The sequence below is a fragment of the Ylistrum balloti genome, unplaced genomic scaffold (genome assembly GCF_031769215.1).
Source record: "Ylistrum balloti isolate Yb309-2 unplaced genomic scaffold, AGI_CSIRO_Ybal_v1 Utg370226, whole genome shotgun sequence".
Classification (NCBI taxonomy): Eukaryota; Metazoa; Mollusca; class Bivalvia; order Pectinida; family Pectinidae; genus Ylistrum; species Ylistrum balloti.
In genome coordinates this window covers 1,100,784-1,123,496 of record NW_026782188.1, presented here as the reverse complement: position 1 = coordinate 1,123,496, position 22,713 = coordinate 1,100,784, and the positions used below count along the sequence as shown (strand labels likewise).

The 22,713-nt window shown below is 40.7% G+C and overlaps 1 protein-coding gene across 1 annotated transcript; it reads right to left on the bottom strand.

Annotated features, from left to right (window-relative positions):
* Positions 1-620: 620 nt before the first annotated feature.
* On the bottom strand, positions 621-22,137 carry LOC132551918 (uncharacterized). The gene is made up of 4 exons (XM_060216061.1): positions 22,114-22,137; positions 21,003-21,367; positions 20,523-20,637; positions 621-950 (listed from the first exon to the last, which is right to left on the bottom strand). Exons 1-4 carry the CDS (start codon positions 22,135-22,137, stop codon positions 621-623), a joined length of 834 nt encoding a protein of 277 aa, XP_060072044.1.
* Between the last annotated feature and the right edge of the window lie 576 nt (positions 22,138-22,713).

Below are 22,713 nucleotides of genomic sequence, written 5' to 3'. Positions count from 1 at the left end.
CGTCAACAGCACATGACCTTGTAACATGTTTTGATTGCATGTGACACTATCAAGTAGATCACTCTGTTGTTAAACCGGAAATGGTTATATGAACAGGAAGCAGTATTTTATTGTATATAATGTTGGTTGGAAATTTAAAATATGAAAATAATAATTTCCATGAATTTATTGTTGTTTAATTTAGCTTATAACAGGAATTGAGTGTTAAATATGTACATAGTATATTGCACCAAATATGACCTTTACCTGTCCAGCACTGCATAGCCAAGTAGGGACTTATGTAAACAATGGTAGCCAGAATTCATATAAACAAATGTGATGTGTATATATAAACAGTGCAGTACAGTTAGAGTAACGATGATTGTATCATTATAACGTAAAATATATCAAGGTCATGAGAAAATAATAGTTTAGATAGTGAATTGTATATAGTTGCTTAGTACAGCATTATGAGTATGTAAGATAAACATGACCGATTTAGCAGATGTTAGGTTCTGCGTAATTGTTAAGTATTTGATTATTATATATGTAAATAGTGACCAATATGCGGTGGGTCTGAAGACTGGTAGTACCAATTGTCATTCCAGACAATAGCTTCCTGGGATTGGGGAATGGACCAATCAACGGTCGTTGCACTGAATGTGCATCCCCAATCCATCAGCACTTATCCCATACACAATAACAAATGGCGCCAAGATTCTGCATTTTGTGTCCAAATCGGTATAATTTTGACAGAATCTTGATATGGTTGGGTCGCCAGGATCAACCATTGTTCTTGAGGAATTTCCACCTGCGGAGTTGTCCGACTTTTGGCTTCCCCTATAAATACTGGGCAGTTTTCGCTGCTCATTGCACTTGGATCTAGGGATGCCAAAGGGACAACTTCCGGTTGTGGGACTGACTCTACGGAAGCGTGATAGGGAGCGAGCCTTCTTGTGGACTTCACTGTGCTATATAAACAACAAGTAGAAAGGAATTTGGACTTGGCTTTTTCTTCGGGAAACAAAACGCGAGCGGGGGCACAGTGGGGTTACATGCACTCACAAATACAGTTAATTAGACCTTTGTCGGCCTTTTCGAGGATCGCTTTATCCGTGGTAGGTTTAGCTCGATATAAATACTGCAAGTCTCTACAGCGTTTTTCGAGAAACGACGACATGTTTCCAACGTTTGAAAATTGTTTCGACAAGCGGTCACTATAGATACAACTATTAGGGAAGAGAAACCCTTTGATATTGCCCGTGAAATATATCAGTACACAATCTGTGGTCAGTATGAGTGTCTTGTTTCAGATCAACATCTGTTGAGACAGACATCTGATTTGCGAAGCGTCTTTAGGATTTTCATCAACAAGATGTAATGGGCGTTCAGATTGATGTTTCTGTGTACTTTTGATCACATGACTAAAGTTTCTGTGATGACTTTCCTTCATAAATAACGACGTCACGCTAGCATCCACTTCCATCATCAGATAGTCTAAAACTATAAAGTCTTTGAGCGAAGCGTCCAAACGATCTAGATTAGACAAATATTCCAGAAAGTCAACGCCTTCTACGAACGCATAGAAATATTTCCGACTATGATCGAGTACGTCGCGGATTTCAAAAGGATTTACCTTCGGTCGGTACACTTTTTGCCGGTGAAGAGTCAGGGAGATGCGTATCGTTGTTTGGATGTTTTCTTTAAGGCATATCACGTGACGCATGTTTTCTTTTAATGCGTGCTGTCTTAGAATATTTCCTCGTGAAAGATTAAAATCAAATTGGACAAATGTGATCGTTAGGTATGATGCAAATATGATGAAAATATAGGTTCGACAACTCGTGGCAGTTGATTATCATCGTTATCTAACTCGAGTTAGTAAATTTGAAAATTAACTAACGAGAGTTTGGTAACGATGATAATTAACTGTCATGAGTTGTAGATCTTCTGTCTACTATAACCTTTTAACGTAAATATATATATATACATATTGTGTACAACATTGTTTCGCCCCCATTGATACTTTCGCGTAAGAATATATCGTAGGTTGTCTGATTGGCTCATTAATATGCAAAAAGAGACAAAATCGCTATTTTTGAAGCCAAATACTTATTTATTCAGTAATCTTGTTTTGAAACATCCCGTAACATTAGTTCATTGAAACACGTTACAAAATTACACAAATTGTTAATCTTATAATCTTATAATCTGGAACTAGATTTTGTTGTGGATAAGAGTAGTGTTTCTTCGCGGGAAAATGTGAATGGAGACACGATTAAGATGGCGTGTAATTTTGGGGCTGAGTTTTTAATGCTCTTTGCGGTGTTTCTAGGGGGTCTCGACATCCTTGGGGCTCAGCTATACATTTAATTTATGATAAGTTGATACTGAGATATTGTCGGAAATTGGGCGGGGTTCAGCGGTAGGCCTAGTTGAGACAGTGACGATAGGGTCAGGGGAAATATCAAACCTGTATCTTGATTCCGAAACGACCTTGCCCGTCTCCAACCTAATATCAAAGGTTGGGAAACAAAAATTACTGCATTTACCAATTATTGTCCCATTTCCCCCTCCACACAGTTTTACCGCATCACCGATCTTGACCGCCGACAAGAAGGACAGATCGTCAGTGTCATCACATGTTGATGATGGACAGCAGACGATGAAAACAATCGCACGTGGCGAAAGTAGCTCGGGGTCACAGATCATGGTTGGGTCACAATAGATTTGGCTGTCACCAATAATACACATGTGTATCATGCGTATGAATAAACAATGGATATGGTGTTTAATGAACAGTCTGGGCGTGAGATAACATACGCAGGTTATGGTAGAAGTATATTTTCAATAGCCCGCATTTATGTTTTTTCGGGGATACATTGTTGGTATCAATCCAGGAATCGATTTTTATTTTGGTCAGCCTTACTACCGAACTAATGCTAATTTCTTTCTATGTATATTTTTTTCATTTTTATAACTTCTTCTATCTTCAAGACCGTGTCTTTTTCTTTGTTAATTTTCTACCATAGAAATAACCCTGTATTTGCTCACTGTCCAAATCTTTGACTTTATACATGGGGATATTTTCTCGGAAATACCTGTGAGGGGGAGGTACGTACGGAGAGGGCCTGAAGGACAATATACGGGAGGGGAAGGTGGAGGTACGTAAAGGGAGAGGGCCTGAAGGACAATATACGGGAGGGGAAGGTGGAGGTACGTAAAGGGAGAGGGCCTGAAGGACAATACACGGGAGGGGAAGGGGGAGGTACGTAGACGGAGAGGGTCTGAAGGACAATATACGGGAGGGGGGAGGGTACGTAAAAGGAGAGGGTCTGAAGGACAATATACGGGAGTGGAAGGAGTGGTACGAAGACGGAGAGGGTCTGATGGACAATATACGGGAGGGAAAGGGGGAGATACGTAAAGGGAGAGTGTTTGATGGACAATATACGGGAGGGAAAGGGGGAGGTACGTAAAGGGAGAGTGTCTGAAGGACAATATACGGGAGGGGAAGGAGGAGGTACGTAGATGGAGAGGGTCTGAAGGACAATATGTGGGAGGGGAAGGGGGAGGTACGTAGAGGGAGAGGGTCTGAAGGACAATATACGGGAGGGGAAGGAGGAGGTACGTAGACGGAGAGGGTCTGATGGACAATATACGGGAGGGAAAGGGGGAGGTACGTAAAGGGAGAGTGTCTGATGGACAATATACGGGAGGGAAAGGGGGAGGTACGTAAAGGGAGAGTGTCTGAAGGACAATATACGGGAGGGGAAGGAGGAGGTACGTAGATGGAGAGGGTCTGAAGGACAATATGTGGGAGGGGAAGGGGGAGGTACGTAGAGGGAGAGGGTCTGAAGGACAATATACGGGAGGGGAAGGAGGAGGTACGTAGACGAAGAGGGTCTGATGGACAATATACGGGAGGGGAAGGAGGAAGTACGTAGACGGAGATGGCCTGAAGGACAATATACGGGAAGGGAAGGGGAGGTACGTTACGGAGATGGTCAGTAGGACAATATACAGGAGGGGAAGGGGGAGGTAGGTAAGGGACAGTTTCTGATGGACAATATACGGGAGGGGAAGGGGGCGGTACGTAGAGGGAGAGGGTCTGAAGGACAATATATGGAAGGGGAAGGAGGAGGTACGTAGACGGAGAGGGTTTGAAGGACAATATACGGGAGGGGAAGGGGGAGGTACGTAGAGGGAGAGGGTCTGAAGGACAATATACGGGAGGAGAAGAGGGAGGTACGGTAATGGAGACATCCAATAGGACAGAATAAGACAACAACTATCATTAGTACCGTTCTACTTCTGTCGTCGTGTAAACATACCATGCTGACACTGGTCGTGTACCTGCCACTGCAATGTTTCATGTGCTTAGCGTCGTACCAAATGTTGTTAAAGTCCCGTGAAAGCTGAAAGCCGTGCGATTGTAAAGCTAGAGTCAACGGTGTGGAACCCCGGTGTTACTGGGATAAGTGTGTGAGGTGTGAATGTTCTGTCATGGTAATTTCATGTGCGAATTGTGAAGCTCCTGTGAAGGTATGTTTTATATCAGTAGTGTAGAGCCTCTGTGCTGCTTCAATTTTATATTCTGTAATGATAGACTTAAAATGCGTAAGCTTGACGGATATCTTCACAGCTAAGTTCCACTTGAATACAAACATAATTATACAATATATTGCGCGCTAGGTACGTTTTATCACCATTGTATATTCATCACAAAACCAGACGGTTATTAACCATAGAAGGAAAAGATTGTGCGTGTTTTATCAAACTATTTTGAGTTGATGCGCTGAAATTAAATTAAATTGAAATTAAATGGAGCTAGCTGTAATTTATCACATTTTGTACTGTATCAATAGTTCCAGTTGGAAGTATACAGGATATAACACTCTCAAGGAAAAAATACGTTATATACCTGACCATCGAAGAGTAAACTCTCACGGGCTTAATGAAAATGTAGGCCGGTTTTTAAAATCTCTATTCCATGCTATTTGTACCACTTCCTGTAGGCTGTTTTTCTGACCGTCTATCCCTTGTGCGTCTGAACACGTTTAGTTTATTGCTGTCCCCGAGGACACTGCCGTCCAGTGGAACATAACAGGACAAGATTTGTTGTTGTAATTGAATGTATTCCGCCGCTCATCGCTCTTCAGATATATTATCTGATTGTCATGAAGCTTCATAGACAATTTCACAAATAGTTTTACCTAGGTTACAAACATGGCTACTGTTACTATAAATAACATTTGACATGTTGCAATGTCAATCTAATGTTTATACAGTGTCACTATGTTTCTTATTAGGCTACCTTTTCATTAACTACTTTCTACGGGATTCGCTCTACGGTATCGCGTCTTGGGCTAATGTTTTGCGTGTATCATCATGCATTTTTCTTTTCGATTCCCTATATATCCTGGCCCATCGATTCAGCTTTAGGTGGTTGATATACATCATTAATTATCACGCGTCGCTCAGCATCGTCTTTGTTCAGGTATGACTGAATATGCGAGTGGAGGCGAGACCTTATAACATCCTACCATAAGTTCTTTTCACCGATTTTTATCATTTCAAGGCGGCACTCAAGTTGACTATGAACGCCAACTGGATGAGGTCCAGGATACATGTAGCTGCATATACAAGGGTGTGATTTAAGGAACTATCTGGTACGGCGAATGACGTTAGAATACACCTGAATTGTTCCAATAAGGGACTGAATTGACATCTCAGACTGCATGCAGTACCGATATTTAACGCTACTAGAATACAGAAGCGTCGCTAAATCATCACACGCCGAGATGGATGGCACCCCGTAATTGTATAGCCTCTGTTTAACATCTATTATCTGATCTTTTGGGGGAAATGTCGTTTGTTCGTATAAATTTATGCGTTTCTTGTCAAAGTGAACGCAATTTGGCAATATATCAGATATTTAAGTGTTCTATGATGTTTTTACATGTCAGCATTTTCCATAGATTTAAGCAGTATACAACGGTGGTGTATCAGGAATAACGATTCTGCATTTTGTGTTTACAACGCAAGGTTTCGAGAGATGCATGTTGATAATGACTACGGGCAAGGTTTATTGTCGCAGTAATGATTTCGTTCGGGAAAGTTCATTTCCTTGCAGTGTGATGTGTAGTTTTTGTTATGTTTACCATGCCTCTCCCTTTGAGAACACTGCGCTACATCATTTGACCTGAATTTTAATAGCGGGTGTTTTCGAAGGAGAAAAAGGTTGTCTTTTCGGAACACCTGTGTTCATGCGTTATAACTTTTCAGCACATTTTCAGTAAACTTGCCATCAACTGTTTGTGATAGCAATATCTACAGATTGTGTGACTTCATCATTCATAGATTTGTGATATCATCATCTAAATATTGTCTGACTACATCGTCTATAAATTACGTGACTTCACCATTTAAAGCTTTATCTTCCATAGACATTGCAACCTCATCCATATATTGTGTGACCTCGCTAGTTATACACAATGTAACACATTATCCGTATATTTAATGATATCGCCATTCATAGATTGTGTGACTTTGTCACAAGTAGACTTTGTGCCGTCACCGTCCATAGATTTTGTGACCTCGCCGTCGATAGAGTTTGTGACTTCACCATTCATAGATGTTGTGACCTCGCCGTCAATATATTTTGTGACCTCGCCGTCCATAGAGTTTGTGACCTCACCATTCATAGAGTTTGTGACCTCGCCGTCGATATATTTTGTGACCTCGCCGGTCACAGATTTTGTGCCTTGCCGTCCAAAGATTTCGTGACCTCAACATCCCTATCAATAAATTTTGTGACCTCGCTGTCAATAGATTTTTATAGCCCCTTTTACAGATTGTGGCCTCATTTCATTATCGGCAGTTTGCAACCTCGCCGGCCATTGATAAGGTAATTTCACGATCTCACCCTGTTTGTCAAACCACCCATTTCCTATACTTCAAATCTGTTCACTGTAGCTTAGCTTTATAGGATAACTTAACAACCTAGAAATGACGAAACAGTGTTGTCACGTCTATACATGATGTTTCCTGCTCGGAGCTCGGCCAGGTATGACATACTTTATCAACCCCGCAGTAGGGTTTATAAGGGGTCAGATGTAAACTGTATATACAAGCCTGTTTTAATCTGGGGCGTAGGGGTATGTTTGGGAGTTAATTTCAATAGATAACGAGACGTAACGGGACATTATTGTGCAGCGGACATCAGACGAGTTTAATATTTACAGACATCGATCGATTTCTTCTTGTTAAATGTTTGCGTGTAAAGATCTCACAATATCAATGTACCTGGGGGAAGAGTCCAAACATTGATTGCATTCATTTTTACGAACACAGTTTCCACTAGTAATTTTCATGTGATGGTATTGTAAAGGATCACGTCAGATATTTCCTGTTCTTGAATATGAACGTACACATGTGTATATTACAACTACATATACCTGCATTGTCTTATTCACTGCAAAATGTGTATAACTATGATAAAACAAGTAATTACACGGCAAGCACGTGGTTGTACAGTAACATTTCCGTCTCTAGGGAGTATGTAAATCGGTCTCCCAGTTTCTCCTACACATTCGCCAACACAAACGTGTCTCTTAAGGGATTCTTCATCATTCTACGATTTCCACACATACTGCCGACAATAGTAGAATCCCGGTATGTATAAAGTTATATATAAAGTATAGCTACATTTTTTACTATCAGTGCTTGTAAGCGGTCGAGTTTATATCGTTTATCCAAATTCCTCATGGCAGTAAGGTCGTTGTTACTGCAGCATCAGTAATACTTTTATCACCTGGTGAAATCAGTTATACTTTTATCACCTGGTGATATCGGTATATGTTTTTATAACCTAGTGATATCGGTTTGTATGTTTTTGGAACTTTGTGATATATGTTTCTGTTGTGTATTACCTGGTAACATCGGTGTTTATTTTAATAACCTTATGATATCGGTTAATGCCGTTACAGCATGGTTATAGCGGTTTGTTTTTATAACCTGGTGATATCGGTTAATGCCGTTACAGAATGGTTATAACGGTTTGTTTTCATCACCTGGTGATATCGGTTAATATTTTTATTACCTGGTTATAACCATTCACGTTTTTATAACCAGGTCACATCGGTTTATATTTCATGACCTAGTGATATCGGTTAATGCTATTGTATAACCGGGTGATAACGGTTATGGTTTTAAAACCTGGTGATAACGGTTTGTTTATGTAACCTGGTGATATCGGTTTAGGAAATGTACGTGCAGTATTGTATAAATCTGGTTGTGACACTGTACGGACTGTATGGTATAAATCTGGTGGTGACACTGTACGGACTGTATGGTATAAATCTGGTGGTGACACTGTACATACTGTACGGTATAAATCTGGTGGTGACACTGTACATACTGTTTGGTATAAATCTGGTAGTGACACTGTACATACTGTTTGGTATAAATCTGGTGGTGACACTGTCTGGTGATGACACTGTACATACTGTATGGTATAAATCTGGTGGTCACACTGTACAAGCCGTATGGTATAAATCTGGTGATCACACTGTCTGGTGGTGACACTGTACATACTGTATGGTATAAATCTGGTGGTGACACTGTACATACGGTATAGTATAAATCTGGTGGTCACACTGTACATACTGTATGGTATAAATCTGATGGTCACACTGTCTGGTGGTGACATTGTACATACTGTTTGGTATAAATCTGGTGGTGACACTGTACATACTGTATGGTATAAATCTGGTGGTGACACTGTACATACGGTATTGTATAAATCTGGTGGTCACACTGTACATACTGTTTGGTATAAATCTGGTGGTGACACTGTACATACTGTTTGGTATAAATCTGGTGGTGACACTGTCTGGTGATGACACTGTACATACTGTATGGTATAAATCTGGTGGTCACACTGTACAAGCCGTATGGTATAAATCTGGTGATCACACTGTCTGGTGGTGACACTGTACATACTGTATGGTATCAATCTGGTGGTGACACTGCACATACGGTATAGTATAAATCTGGTGGTCACACTGTACATACTGTATGGTATAAATCTGATGGTCACACTGTCTGGTGGTGACATTGTACATACTATTTGGTATAAATCTGGTGGTGACACTGTACATACTGTATGGTATAAATCTGGTGGTGACACTGTACATACGGTATTGTATAAATCTGGTGGTCACACTGTACATACTGTACGGTATAAATCTAGTGGTCACACTGTACATACTGAATGGTATAAATCTGGTTGTGACACTGTCTGGTGGTGACACTGTACATACTGTATGGTATAAATCTGGTGGTGACACTGTACGGGCTGTATGGTATAAATCTGGTGGTGACACTGTACGTACTGTACGGTATAAATTTGGTGGTGACACTGTCTGGTGGTGACACTGTACATACTGTACGGTATAAATCTGGTGGTGACACTGTACATACTGTATGGTATAAATCTGGTGGTGACACTGTACGGACTGTACGGTATAAATCTGGTGGTGACACTGTACGTACTGTACGGTATAAATCTGGTGGTGACACAGTACATACTGTATGGTATAAATCATATGGTGACACTGTACATACTGAATGGAATAAATCTGGTGGTGACACTGTCTGGTGGTGACACTGTACGGACTGTATGGTATAAATCTGGTGATGACACTGTACATACTGTATGGTATAAATCTGGTGGTGACACTGTAAGTACTGAATGGTATAAATCTGGTGGTGACACTGTACATACTGTTTGGTATAAATCTGGTGGTGACACTGTACATACTGTATAAATCTGGTGGTGACACTGTACATACTGTATGGTATAAATCTGGTGGTCACACTGTCTGGGGGTGACACTGTACGGACTGTATAGTATAAATCTGGTGGTGACACTGTATATACTGTATGGTATAAATCTGGTGGTCACACTGTACATACTGTTTGGTATAAATCTGGTGGTGACACTGTACATACTGTATGGTATAAATCTGGTGGTGACACTGTACATACTGTATGGTATAAATCTGGGGGTGACACTGTACGTACTGTATGGTATAAATCTGGTGGTGACACTGTACATACTGTATGGTATAAATCTGGTGGTGACACTGTCTGGTGGTGACACTGTACATACTGTTTGGTATAAATCTGGTGGTGACACTGTACGGACTGTATGGTATAAATCTGGTGGTCACACTGTACATACTGTACGGTATAAATCCGGTGGTGACACTGTACATACTATATGGTATAAATCTGGTGGTGACACTGTACATACTGTATGGTATAAATCTGGTGGTGACACTGTCTGGTGGTGACACTGTACGGACTGTATGGTATAAATCTGGTGGTGACACTGTATATACTGTATGGTATAAATCTGGTGGTGACACTGTACATACGGTATGGTATAAATCTGGTGGTGACACTGTACATACTGTATGGTATAAATCTGGTGGTGACACTGTACTTACTGTATGGTATAAATCTGGTGGTCACACTGTCTGATGGTGACACTGTATATACCGTATGGTATAAATCTGGTGGTGACACTGTAAGTACTGTATGGTATAAATCTGGTGGTGACACTGTACATACTGTTTGGTATAAATCTGGTGGTGACACTGTACATACTGTATGGTATAAATCTGGTGGTGACACTGTATATACTGTATGGTATAAATCTGGTGGTCACACTGTACATACTGTTTGGTATAAATCTGGTGGTGACACTGTACCTACTGTACAGTATAAATCTGGTGGTGACACTGTATATACTGTATGGTATAAATCTTTTGGTGACACTGTACGTACTGTATGGTATAAATCTGGTGGTGACACTGTACATACTGTATGGTATAAATCTGGTGGTGACACTGTACGTACTGTATGGTATAAATCTGGTGGTGACACTGTACATACTGTATGGTATAAATCTGGTGGTGACACTGTCTGGTGGTGACACTGTACATACTGTTTGGTATAAATCTGGTGGTGACAATGTACGGACTGTATGGTATAAATCTGGTGGTGACACTGTACATACTGTACGGTATAAATCTGGTGGTGACACTGTACATACTATATGGTATAAATCTGGTGGTGACACTGTCTGGTGGTGACACTGTACATACTGTATGGTATAAATCTGGTTGTGACACTGTCTGGTGGTGACACTGTACGGACTGTATGGTATAAATCTGGTGGTGACACTGTATATACTGTATGGTATAAATCTGGTGGTGACACTGTACATACTGTATGGTATAAATCTGGTGGTGACACTGTACATATGTATGTATAAATCTGGTGGTGACACTGTACATACTGTATGGTATAAATCTGGTACAAATCTGGTGGTGACACTGTACTTACTGTATGGTATAAATCTGGTGGTGACACTGTAATACTGTGATGGTGACACTGTACATACTGTATGGTATAAATCTGGTGGTGACACTGTAAGTACTGTATGGTATAAATCTGGTGGTGACACTGTACATACTGTATGGTATAAATCTGGTGGTGACACTGTACATACTGTATGGTATAAATCTGGTGGTGACACTGTACATACTGTATGGTATAAATCTGGTGGTGACACTGTACATACTGTATGGTAAATCTGGTGGTGACACTGTACATACTGTATGGTATAAATCTGGTGGTGACACTGTATATACTGTATGGTATAAATCTGGTGGTGACACTGTATATACTGTATGGTATAAATCTGGTGGTGACACTGTACATACTGTATGGTATAAATCTGGTGGTGACACTGTAAGTACTGAATGGTATAAATCTGGTGGTGACACTGTACATACTGTTTGGTATAAATCTGGTGGTGACACTGTACATACTGTATGGTATAAATCTGGTGGTCACACTGTCTGGGGGTGACACTGTACGGACTGTATAGTATAAATCTGGTGGTGACACTGTACATACTGTATGGTATAAATCTGGTGGTGACACTGTACATACTGTATGGTATAAATCTGGTGGTGACACTGTACATACTGTATGGTATAAATCTGGGGGTGACACTGTACGTACTATAAATCTGGTGGTGACACTGTACATACTGTATGGTATAAATCTGGTGGTGACACTGTACATACTGTTTGGTATAAATCTGGTGGTGACACTGGTGACACTGTACACTGTACTGTACGGTATAAATCTGGTGGTGACACTGTACGTACTGTATGGTATAAATCTGGTGGTGACACTGTACATACTGTATGGTATAAATCTGGTGGTGACACTGAACATACTGTATGGTATAAATCTGGTGGTGACACTGTCTGGTGGTCACACTGTACATACTGTACGGTATAAATCTGGTGGTGACACTGTACGTACTGTATGGTATAAATCTGGTGGTGACACTGTACATACTGTATGGTATAAATCTGGTGGTGACACTGTACATACTGTATGATATAAATCTGGTGGTGACACTGTCTGGTGGTGACACTGTACATACTGTATGGTATAAATCTGGTGGTGACACTGTACATACTGTTTGGTATAAATCTGGTGGTGACACTGTACATACTGTATGGTATAAATCTGGTGGTGACACTGTCTGGTGGTGACACTGTACATACTGTATGGTATAAATCTGGTGGTGACACTGTACATACTGTATGGTATAAATCTGGTGGTGACACTGTACATACTGTATGGTATAAATCTGGTGGTGACACTGTACATACTGTATGGTATAAATCTGGTGGTGACACTGTACATACTGTTTGGTATAAATCTGGTGGTGACACTATACATACTGTATGATATAAATCTGGTGGTGACACTGTCTGGTGGTGACTCTGTACATACGGTATGGTATAAATCTGGTGGTGGCACCGTACATACTGTTTGGTATAAACCTGGTGGTGACACTGTACATACTGTTTGGTATAAATCTGGTGGTGACACTGTACGTACTGTATGGTATAAATCTGGTGGTGACACTACATACTGTATGGTATAAATCTGGTGGTGACACTGTACATACTGTATGGTATAAATCTGGTGGTGACACTGTACATACTGTGGTGACACTGTACACTGTCTGGTGGTGACACTGTACATACTGTTTGTATAAATCTGGTGGTGACACTGTACATACTGTATGGTATAAATCTGGTGGTGACACTGTACATACTGTATGGTATAAATCTGGTGGTGACACTGTACATACTGTATGGTATAAATCTGGTGGTGACACTGTACATACTGTATGGTATAAATCTGGTGGTGACACTGTACATACTGTATGGTATAAATCTGGTGGTGACACTGTACATACTGTATGGTATAAATCTGGTGGTGACACTGTACATACTGTATGGTATAAATCTGGTGGTGACACTGTGACACTGTCTGGTGGTGACACTGTACATACTGTTTGGTATAAATCTGGTGGTGACAATGTACGGACTGTATGGTATAAATCTGGTGGTGACACTGTACATACTGTACGGTATAAATCTGGTGGTGACACTGTACATACTATATGGTATAAATCTGGTGGTGACACTGTACATACTGTATGGTATAAATCTGGTGGTGACACTGTCTGGTGGTGACACTGTACATACTGTATGGTATAAATCTGGTTGTGACACTACATACTGTATGGTATAAATCTGGTGGTGACACTGTACATACTGTACGGTATAAATCTGGTGTTGACACTGTCTGGTGATGACACTGTACATACTGTTTGGTATAAATCTGGTGGTGACACTATACATACTGTATGATATAAATCTGGTGGTGACACTGTCTGGTGGTGACTCTGTACATACTGTATGGTATAAATCTGGTGGTGACACTGTACATACTGTATGGTATAAATCTGGTGGTGACACTGTACATACTGTATGGTATAAATCTGGTGGTGACACTGTACATACTGTATGGTATAAATCTGGTGGTGACACTGTACATACTGTATGGTATAAATCTGGTGGTGACACTGTACATACTGTATGATATAAATCTGGTGGTGACACTGTCTGGTGGTGACACTGTACATACTGTTTGGTATAAATCTGGTGGTGACACTGTACATACTGTATGGTATAAATCTGGTGGTGACACTGTACATACTGTATGGTATAAATCTGGTGGTGACACTGTACATACTGTATGGTATAAATCTGGTGGTGACACTGTACATACTGTATGGTATAAATCTGGTGGTGACACTGTCTGGTGGTGACACTGTACATACTGTATGGTATAAATCTGGTGGTGACACTGTCTGGTGGTGACACTGTACGTACTGTACGGTATAAATCTGGTGGTGACACTGTATATACTGTATGGTATAAATCTGGTGGTGACACTGTACGTACTGTATGGTATAAATCTGGTGGTGACACTGTACATACTGTATGGTATAAATCTGGTGGTGACACTGTACTTACTGTATGGTATAAATCTGGTGGTGACACTGTACATACTGTATGGTATAAATCTGGTGGTGACACTGTACATACTGTATGGTATAAATCTGGTGGTGACACTGTACATACTGTATGGTATAAATCTGGTGGTGACACTGTACATACTGTATGGTATAAATCTGGTGGTGACACTGTACATACTGTATGGTATAAATCTGGTGGTGGCACCGTACATACTGTTTGGTATAAATCTGGTGGTGGCACCGTACATACTGTTTGGTATAAACCTGGTGGTGACACTGTACATACTGTTTGGTATAAATCTGTTGGTGACACTGTACGTACTCTATGGTATAAATCTGGTGGTGACACTGTACATACTGTATGGTATAAATCTGGTGGTGACACTGTAGGTAACACTGTACATACTGTATGGTATAAATCTGGTGGTGACACTGTACATACTGTATGGTATAAATCTGGTGGTGACACTGTACATACTGTATGGTATAAATCTGGTGGTGACACTGTACATACTGTATGGTATAAATCTGGTGGTGACACTGTACATACTGTATGGTATAAATCTGGTGGTGACACTGTCTGGTGGTGACACTGTACTTTCTGTATGGTATAAATCTGGTTGTGACTCTGTCTGGTGGTGACACTGTACGGACTGTATGGTATAAATCTGGTGGTGACACTGACACTGTCTGGTGGTGACACTGTACATACTGTATGGTATAAATCTGGTGGTCACACTGTACATACTGTATGGTATAAATCTGGTGGTGACACTGTACGTACTGTATGGTATAAATCTGGTGGTGACACTGTACATACTGTATGATATAAATCTGGTGGTGACACTGTCTGGTGGTGACACTGTCTGGTGGTGACACTGTACATACTGTTTGGTATAAATCTGGTGGTGACACTGTACATACTGTACGGTATAAATCTGGTGGTGACACTGTCTGGTGGTGACACTGTACGTACTGTATGGTATAAATCTGGTGGTGACACTGTACGTACTGTATGGTATAAATCTGGTGGTGACACTGTACATGGTGGTGACACTGTACATACTGTATGGTATAAATCTGGTGGTGACACTGTCTGGTGGTGACACTGTACATACTGTTTGGTATCAATCTGGTGGTGACACTGTACATACTGTATGGTATAAATCTGGTGGTGACACTGTACATACTGTATGGTATAAATCTGGTGGTGACACTGTACATACTGTATGGTATAAATCTGGTGGTGACACTGTACATACTGTATGGTATAAATCTGGTGGTGACACTGTACATGTATGGTATAAATCTGGTGGTGACACTGTACATACTGTATGGTATAAATCTGGTGGTGACACTGTACATACTGTATGGTATAAATCTGGTGGTGACACTGTACATACTGTATGGTATAAATCTGGTGGTGACACTGTACATACTGTATGGTATAAATCTGGTGGTGACACTGTACATACTGTATGGTATAAATCTGGTGGTGACACTGTACATACTGTATGGTATAAATCTGGTGGTGACACTGTACATACTGTTTGGTATAAATCTGGTGGTGACACTGTACATACTGTACGGTATAAATCTGGTGGTGACACTGTCTGGTGGTGACACTGTACGTACTGTATGGTATAAATCTGGTGGTGACACTGTACATACTGTATGGTATAAATCTGGTGGTGACACTGTACATACTGTAAGGTATAAATCTGGTGGTGACACTGTACATACTGTATGATATAAATCTGGTGGTGACACTGTCTGGTGGTGACACTGTACATACTGTATGGTATAAATCTGGTGGTGACACTGTCTGGTGGTCACACTGTACATACTGTACGGTATAAATCTGGTGGTGACACTGTACATACTGTATGATATAAATCTGGTGGTGACACTGTCTGGTGGTGACACTGTACATACTGTATGGTATAAATCTGGTGGTGACACTGTACATACTGTATGGTATAAATCTGGTGGTGACACTGTACATACTGTATGGTGGTGACATCTGGTGGTGACACTGTACATACTGTATGGTATAAATCTGGTGGTGACACTGTACATACTGTATGGTATAAATCTGGTGGTGACACTGTACATACTGTATGATATAAATCTGGTGGTGACACTGTCTGGTGGTGACACTGTACATACTGTATGGTATAAATCTGGTGGTGACACTGTACATACTGTATGATATAAATCTGGTGGTGACACTGTCTGGTGGTGACATACTGTATAAATCTGTATGGTATAAATCTGGTGGTGACACTGTACATACTGTATGGTATAAATCTGGTGGTGACACTGTACATACTGGGTGGTGACACTGTACATACTGTATGGTATAAATCTGGTGGTGACACTGTACATACTGTATGGTATAAATCTGGTGGTGACACTGTACATACTGTATGGTATAAATCTGGTGGTGACACTGTACATACTGTATGGTATAAATCTGGTGGTGACACTGTACATACTGTATGATATAAATCTGGTGGTGACACTGTCTGGTGGTGACACTGTACATACTGTTTGGTATAAATGTGGTGGTGACACTATACATACTGTATGATATAAATCTGGTGGTGACACTGTACATACGGTATGGTATAAATCTGGTGGTGGCACCGTACATACTGTTTGGTATAAACCTGGTGGTGACACTGTACATACTGTTTGGTATAAATCTGGTGGTGACACTGTACGTACTGTATGGTATAAATCTGGTGGTGACACTGTACATACTGTATGGTATAAATCTGGTGGTGACACTGTACATACTGTATGATATAAATCTGGTGGTGACACTGTCTGGTGGTGACACTATACATACTGTATGATATAAATCTGGTGGTGACACTGTCTGGTGGTGACTCTGTACATACTGTATGGTATAAATCTGGTGGTGACACTGTACATACTGTATGGTATAAATCTGGTGGTGACACTGTACATACTGTATGGTATAAATCTGGTGGTGACACTGTACATACTGTATGGTATAAATCTGGTGGTGACACTGTACATACTGTATGGTATAAATCTGGTGGTGACACTGTACATACTGTATGATATAAATCTGGTGGTGACACTGTCTGGTGGTGACACTGTACATACTGTATGGTATAAATCTGGTGGTGACACTGTACATACTGTATGATATAAATCTGGTGGTGACACTGTCTGGTGATGACACTGTACATACTGTATGGTATAAATCTGGTGGTGACACTGTCTGGTGATGACACTGTACATACTGTACGGTATAAATCTGGTGGTGACACTGTCTGGTGATGCCACTGTACGGACTGTATGGTATAAATATGGTGGTGACACTGTACGGACTGTACGGTATAAATCTGGTGGTGACACTGTACATACTGTATGGTATAAATCTGGTGGTGACACTGTACTTACTGTATGGTATAAATCTGGTGGTGACACTGTACATACTGTACGGTATAAATCTGGTGGTGACACTGTACATACTGTATGGTATAAATCTGGTGGTGACACTGTACATACTGTATGGTATAAATCTGGTGGTGGCACCGTACATACTGTTTGGTATAAACCTGGTGGTGACACTGTACATACTGTTTGGTATAAATCTGTTGGTGACACTGTACGTACTGTATGGTATAAATCTGGTGGTGACACTACATACTGTATGGTATAAATCTGGTGGTGACACTGTACATACTGTATGATATAAATCTGGTGGTGACACTGTCTGGTGGTGACACTGTACGTACTGTACGGTATAAATCGGGTGGTGACACTACATACCGTACGGTATAAATCTGGTGGTGAAACTGTACATACTGTATGGTATAAATCTGGTGGTGACACTGTACATACTGTATGGTATAAATCTGGTGGTGACACTGTACATACTGTATGGTATAAATCTGGTGGTGACACTGTACATACTGTATGGTATAAATCTGGTGGTCACACTGTCTGGTGGTGACACTGTACATACTGTTTGGTATAAATCTGGTGGTGACACTGTACGTACTGTATGGTATAAATCTGGTGGTGACACTGTACATACTTCACAAATGAAGGTTTTATAGATATAATCACACAATAAGCATACAGACAACATGTTAACAAAGACAGTCTTGATTATACAATGTTACTTTACAGATACAAATTATATTACAGAATTAGTAGTCATAAAATTGTTAAGATTGTATCAGCATTTTGTACAAAGAGCTTTAATTTGCTATTCTGAAAAATTCTACATCCCTATTAGATATACCTAATTCAGTACTTGTGAACTCATTGATTAACTATGCAGGTATGTCATACAGTTATATCCCATTGTACAAATTAAATAACCCTGAATGCATCACATAACGAAGTGTTTTGATCGCAATGTAAAATGAATACCCAATGTTGATAGTGCACGTCCTTATAATTGTATGGATGATTCTGTAGATATTGTTTCCTTGTGTGTGTATTATAATTCTGATTTACTAGGCGAACGTTGTGGTATTACAACAAATCAATGACCTAGTGGCTGCAAGTGGACGATTCTAGGTACTCAGTACTTACACTGGCTTGGCAACACACTCAGCTATAGCGGCCAGTGTACATGCTAAAGTTGATGTTAAATCAAGCGTGATTATGACTCGGATTTCGGGCGACTACTAATGTCTTGGCTATATATGTGTGACCTGCCTTTTTTGTTGACACAGAACCAGACTGATAAGAACTCTCATAAAACGCTAGGGTAGAGCACTAGACGTCATGGTTGGCGGGCCAGAGGTTAGACCTATGCAAGTTAGACCTAAAGTCTCGTGCAGTAATTTACACACAGAATGACCAGTGGTTTTTAACCGTGTTGGTAAGTAGAATGCATTGTGAATTGTTACAGCTTTATACACTACAAAAGTTGTGGCTAGTCCTCGTGTGGTTATCGCTTGTAATATATATACCTGTAGCTTGAAACGACCCATCACCTGACCTACAGGGACGTATGTCCAAGGCAGATGTAAGCAGCGTTGTTCAGTAGTAGTATTCTCGGGTAAACAATTCGACCATTCTTCCTCGTTCGTTTACACTATAACACACAATACATGTCATCGCGAATCGCCTAGCAGTTTAGACTCGGTAGTTACAACGTTGAGTGGGCATTCATAAAAAAAACCCGTATATCTATATTAACAGTAAGCATGTTTGCCGTCACTGACACGACAATATGCGTACGGAAGTGGGCTGGGTCGATCGATTTGTATAACCTCCGTTGTGAGATTGGAGGGTCCATGTTTCGAACCCATGGCTGGCCGCGCATTTACCAGTTCGCTGTTTTTTGTTTTTGTTTTTCTATCAGTGCGACGAATCCGCTGCAGATTAACTTTGAAAAAACACGTACGTGTAATTTATGAAAAATCATATACTGTTGAATTGTTGAATTTTCATAAAATCGACAGGTATTCACGTAAGTTTTTGTGTTTTTGTTAAATGTGCAATGCAATATATTTCCCTTTTTACGTAGATCAATCCACCCGTGGCATCTCTCTTTCTACAGCCCGGTAATGTGGGATGAGGGTGTGAAGTTTTGTAAACAAAGTAAATTTAACAAGACAAATATACAAGATAAGGATAGAAAAGCAAAATGGTCGCTCAGCAGAGGTATAAACACGAAAGGGTGGTCGGGTGGCGCAGTGGTAACTCTTTCGCCTTTCACCTATGGGTCCGATTCCCGGAACGGACATGAAAAGGTAAGGGGTCACCTGCCCGACCACGTGGATTTTCCCCGGGTACTCTCCCCACACTGAGACCCGCGTTTACACCGGGCCAACAAGAGTGGTGAGTCTAAGTTGAAATAACTTGCGTCGAGTCGTTTTCATCACCTGTTCTACTCTACGGATTTTCTTTTACGCCGTCCGGATCACATATGGTTTGCGTCTGATCTCCCCGAGTTAATTCCCTTTGTTTCATTCTATCAGATGGTATATTAATGTGGTCGAAATGAGATCACCTGTGCTGCTTTGCTGACTACCTTTACTTCTGCACTTACCACTGGTCTTTCTGAACGCATCATTGTCTTTCTGAACGCATCACTTGTCTTTCTGATCGCATTACTTGTCTTTCTGAACTCATCACTTGTCTTTCTGAACGCATCACTTGTCTTTCTGTACGTATAAAATTTTCTGTATGTATCTCTTGTTAATCTGTGCATATCACTTGTTTTATTCTAAATGTATCACCCAATCTTCTGTACATATCATCTGTATTATTGAACTTGCACAGGTACTTCTGTACTGTTGTACTTCTCACTTTTTTGTGCATATTACTTGCACTGCTGTACGCTGCTGTACGGGTCACTTGCACTGCTGTACGGATAACTTGTACCCCAGTTCGGGTCACTTGTACTGATTTACGGGTCACTTGTACTGTTGCACGGGTCACTTGTACTGCTGTACTGTTGTACGGGTCACTTGTACTGATGTACTGTTGTACGGGTCACTTGAACAGATGTACGGGTCACTTGTACTACTGTACTATTGTACGGGTCACTTGTACTGCTGCTTGTACTGCTGTACGGGTCACTTGTACTGCTGTACGGGTCACTTGTACCGCTGTACGGGTCACTTGTACTGTTGTACGGGTCACTTGAACAGATGTACGGGTCACTTGTACTACTGTACTATTGTACGGGTCACTTGTACTGCTGCTTGTACTGCTGTACGGGTCACTTGTACCGCTGTACGGGTCACTTGTACTGTTGTACGGGTCACTTGTACTGCTGTACGGGTCACTTGTACCGCTGTACGGCTCACTTGTACCGCTGTACGGGTCACTTGTACTGTTGTACGGGTCACTTGCACTGCTGTATATCGTTGGTACTGTAGTACGACTGTTCTTTTGTTTAATAAACAAAATGAATTTTCTACAATTCTCAATTGAGCGATACAGAATGTGAATACCTGGAAAATTAATTTTGACCAGTCCCTGGAAATTTGTTTCAATTTCAGCAATATTCTATCAATTTAACACTCGCGCGGTGCCTTAGAAATAATTTCCAGTTGTAAAATTTGTTACTATGTTCCGACTCTGACAGGATTAAAGATCGGCGGAAATGAAGCAGGATGGAAGTGTTAACTGCCATCGTGTACACGGTTTTCCGAGTATTGTGTGTTCTGGAATGAAAAGTACATGTCAGTATTTGTGTTGATTGTACTGTTGCTAATTACAATTGCTATTTTGACATCTTGAAAACCCCTGTTGTAATTATTTTTACGAAACATTGCAGCAATCGTCCGCGGCCAAAGTACTCGAAAACTGAATGGCGGTCAAAATAGATAAAAATGGCTGTTAACATCTACTTAAGGCTATCTCCACAGATAGCATGATCTTAAGATGCTTTATCAAAATGACGAAGTCTTAAGTACAAAAGTGATTAAATGGATTCTTAGTATTCGAGTTTATCTTTACCCAAGTATGGTAGAATCAAAGTAAATAACTTATGAGGCACTGAAGCGCACACATTTTAAGAAACAAAAACATAGTTGTGTACCGATAGAAGCAACTATGACAAGTATGTCATCATAAACAGCATTTCCAAGGTAATTTCTGCGAAATTATACAAATCATGTCCAACTCATTGCCTCAGCGTTTGGGATCTCCGCCATCTCTGACACAAGTAACCATAACTACAAGTATTTAATTATTTTATGTACATTCTCCATTCAACACCAAGAGTCGTAACCAAATGAGTGTCTTCAGTACGTGTGTTTGGATGGGGACTGTTGTACACGTGTCTACAATGTACACGTGTTGGGGCAGTGATTTCATTACGTGTGTTTGGATGGGGACTGTTGTACACGTGTTGGGACAGTGATTTCAGTACGTGTGTTTGGATGGGGACTGTTGTACACGTGTCTACAACGTGTGTTTTGATGGGGACTATTTCACACGTGTCTACAACCTGTGTTTGGATGGGAACTGTTGTACACGTGTCTACAATGTACACGTGTTGGGACAGTGATTTCAGTACGTGTGTTTTGATGGGGACTATTTCACACGTGTCTACAACCTGTGTTTGGATGGGGACTATTGTACATGTGTCTACAACGTGTGTTTGGATGAGAACTGTTGTACACGTGTCTACAATGTACACGTGTTGGGACAGTAATTTCATTACGTGTGTTTTAATGGGGACTATTTCACACGTGTTTACAACCTGTGATTGGATGGGGACTATTGTA

Coding starts and splice junctions, on each gene's coding strand:
- LOC132551918 (XM_060216061.1), bottom strand. CDS start 22,137: ATGGCGGAGATCCCAAACGCTGAG. Junction 21,368..22,113: donor CGGAGATCCCAAACGCTGAG/GCAATGAGTTGG, acceptor ATTAAACAAAAG/AACAGTCGTACTACAGTACC. Junction 951..20,522: donor TGCGTTCAGAAAGACCAGTG/GTAAGTGCAGAA, acceptor TTGTTTATATAG/CACAGTGAAGTCCACAAGAA.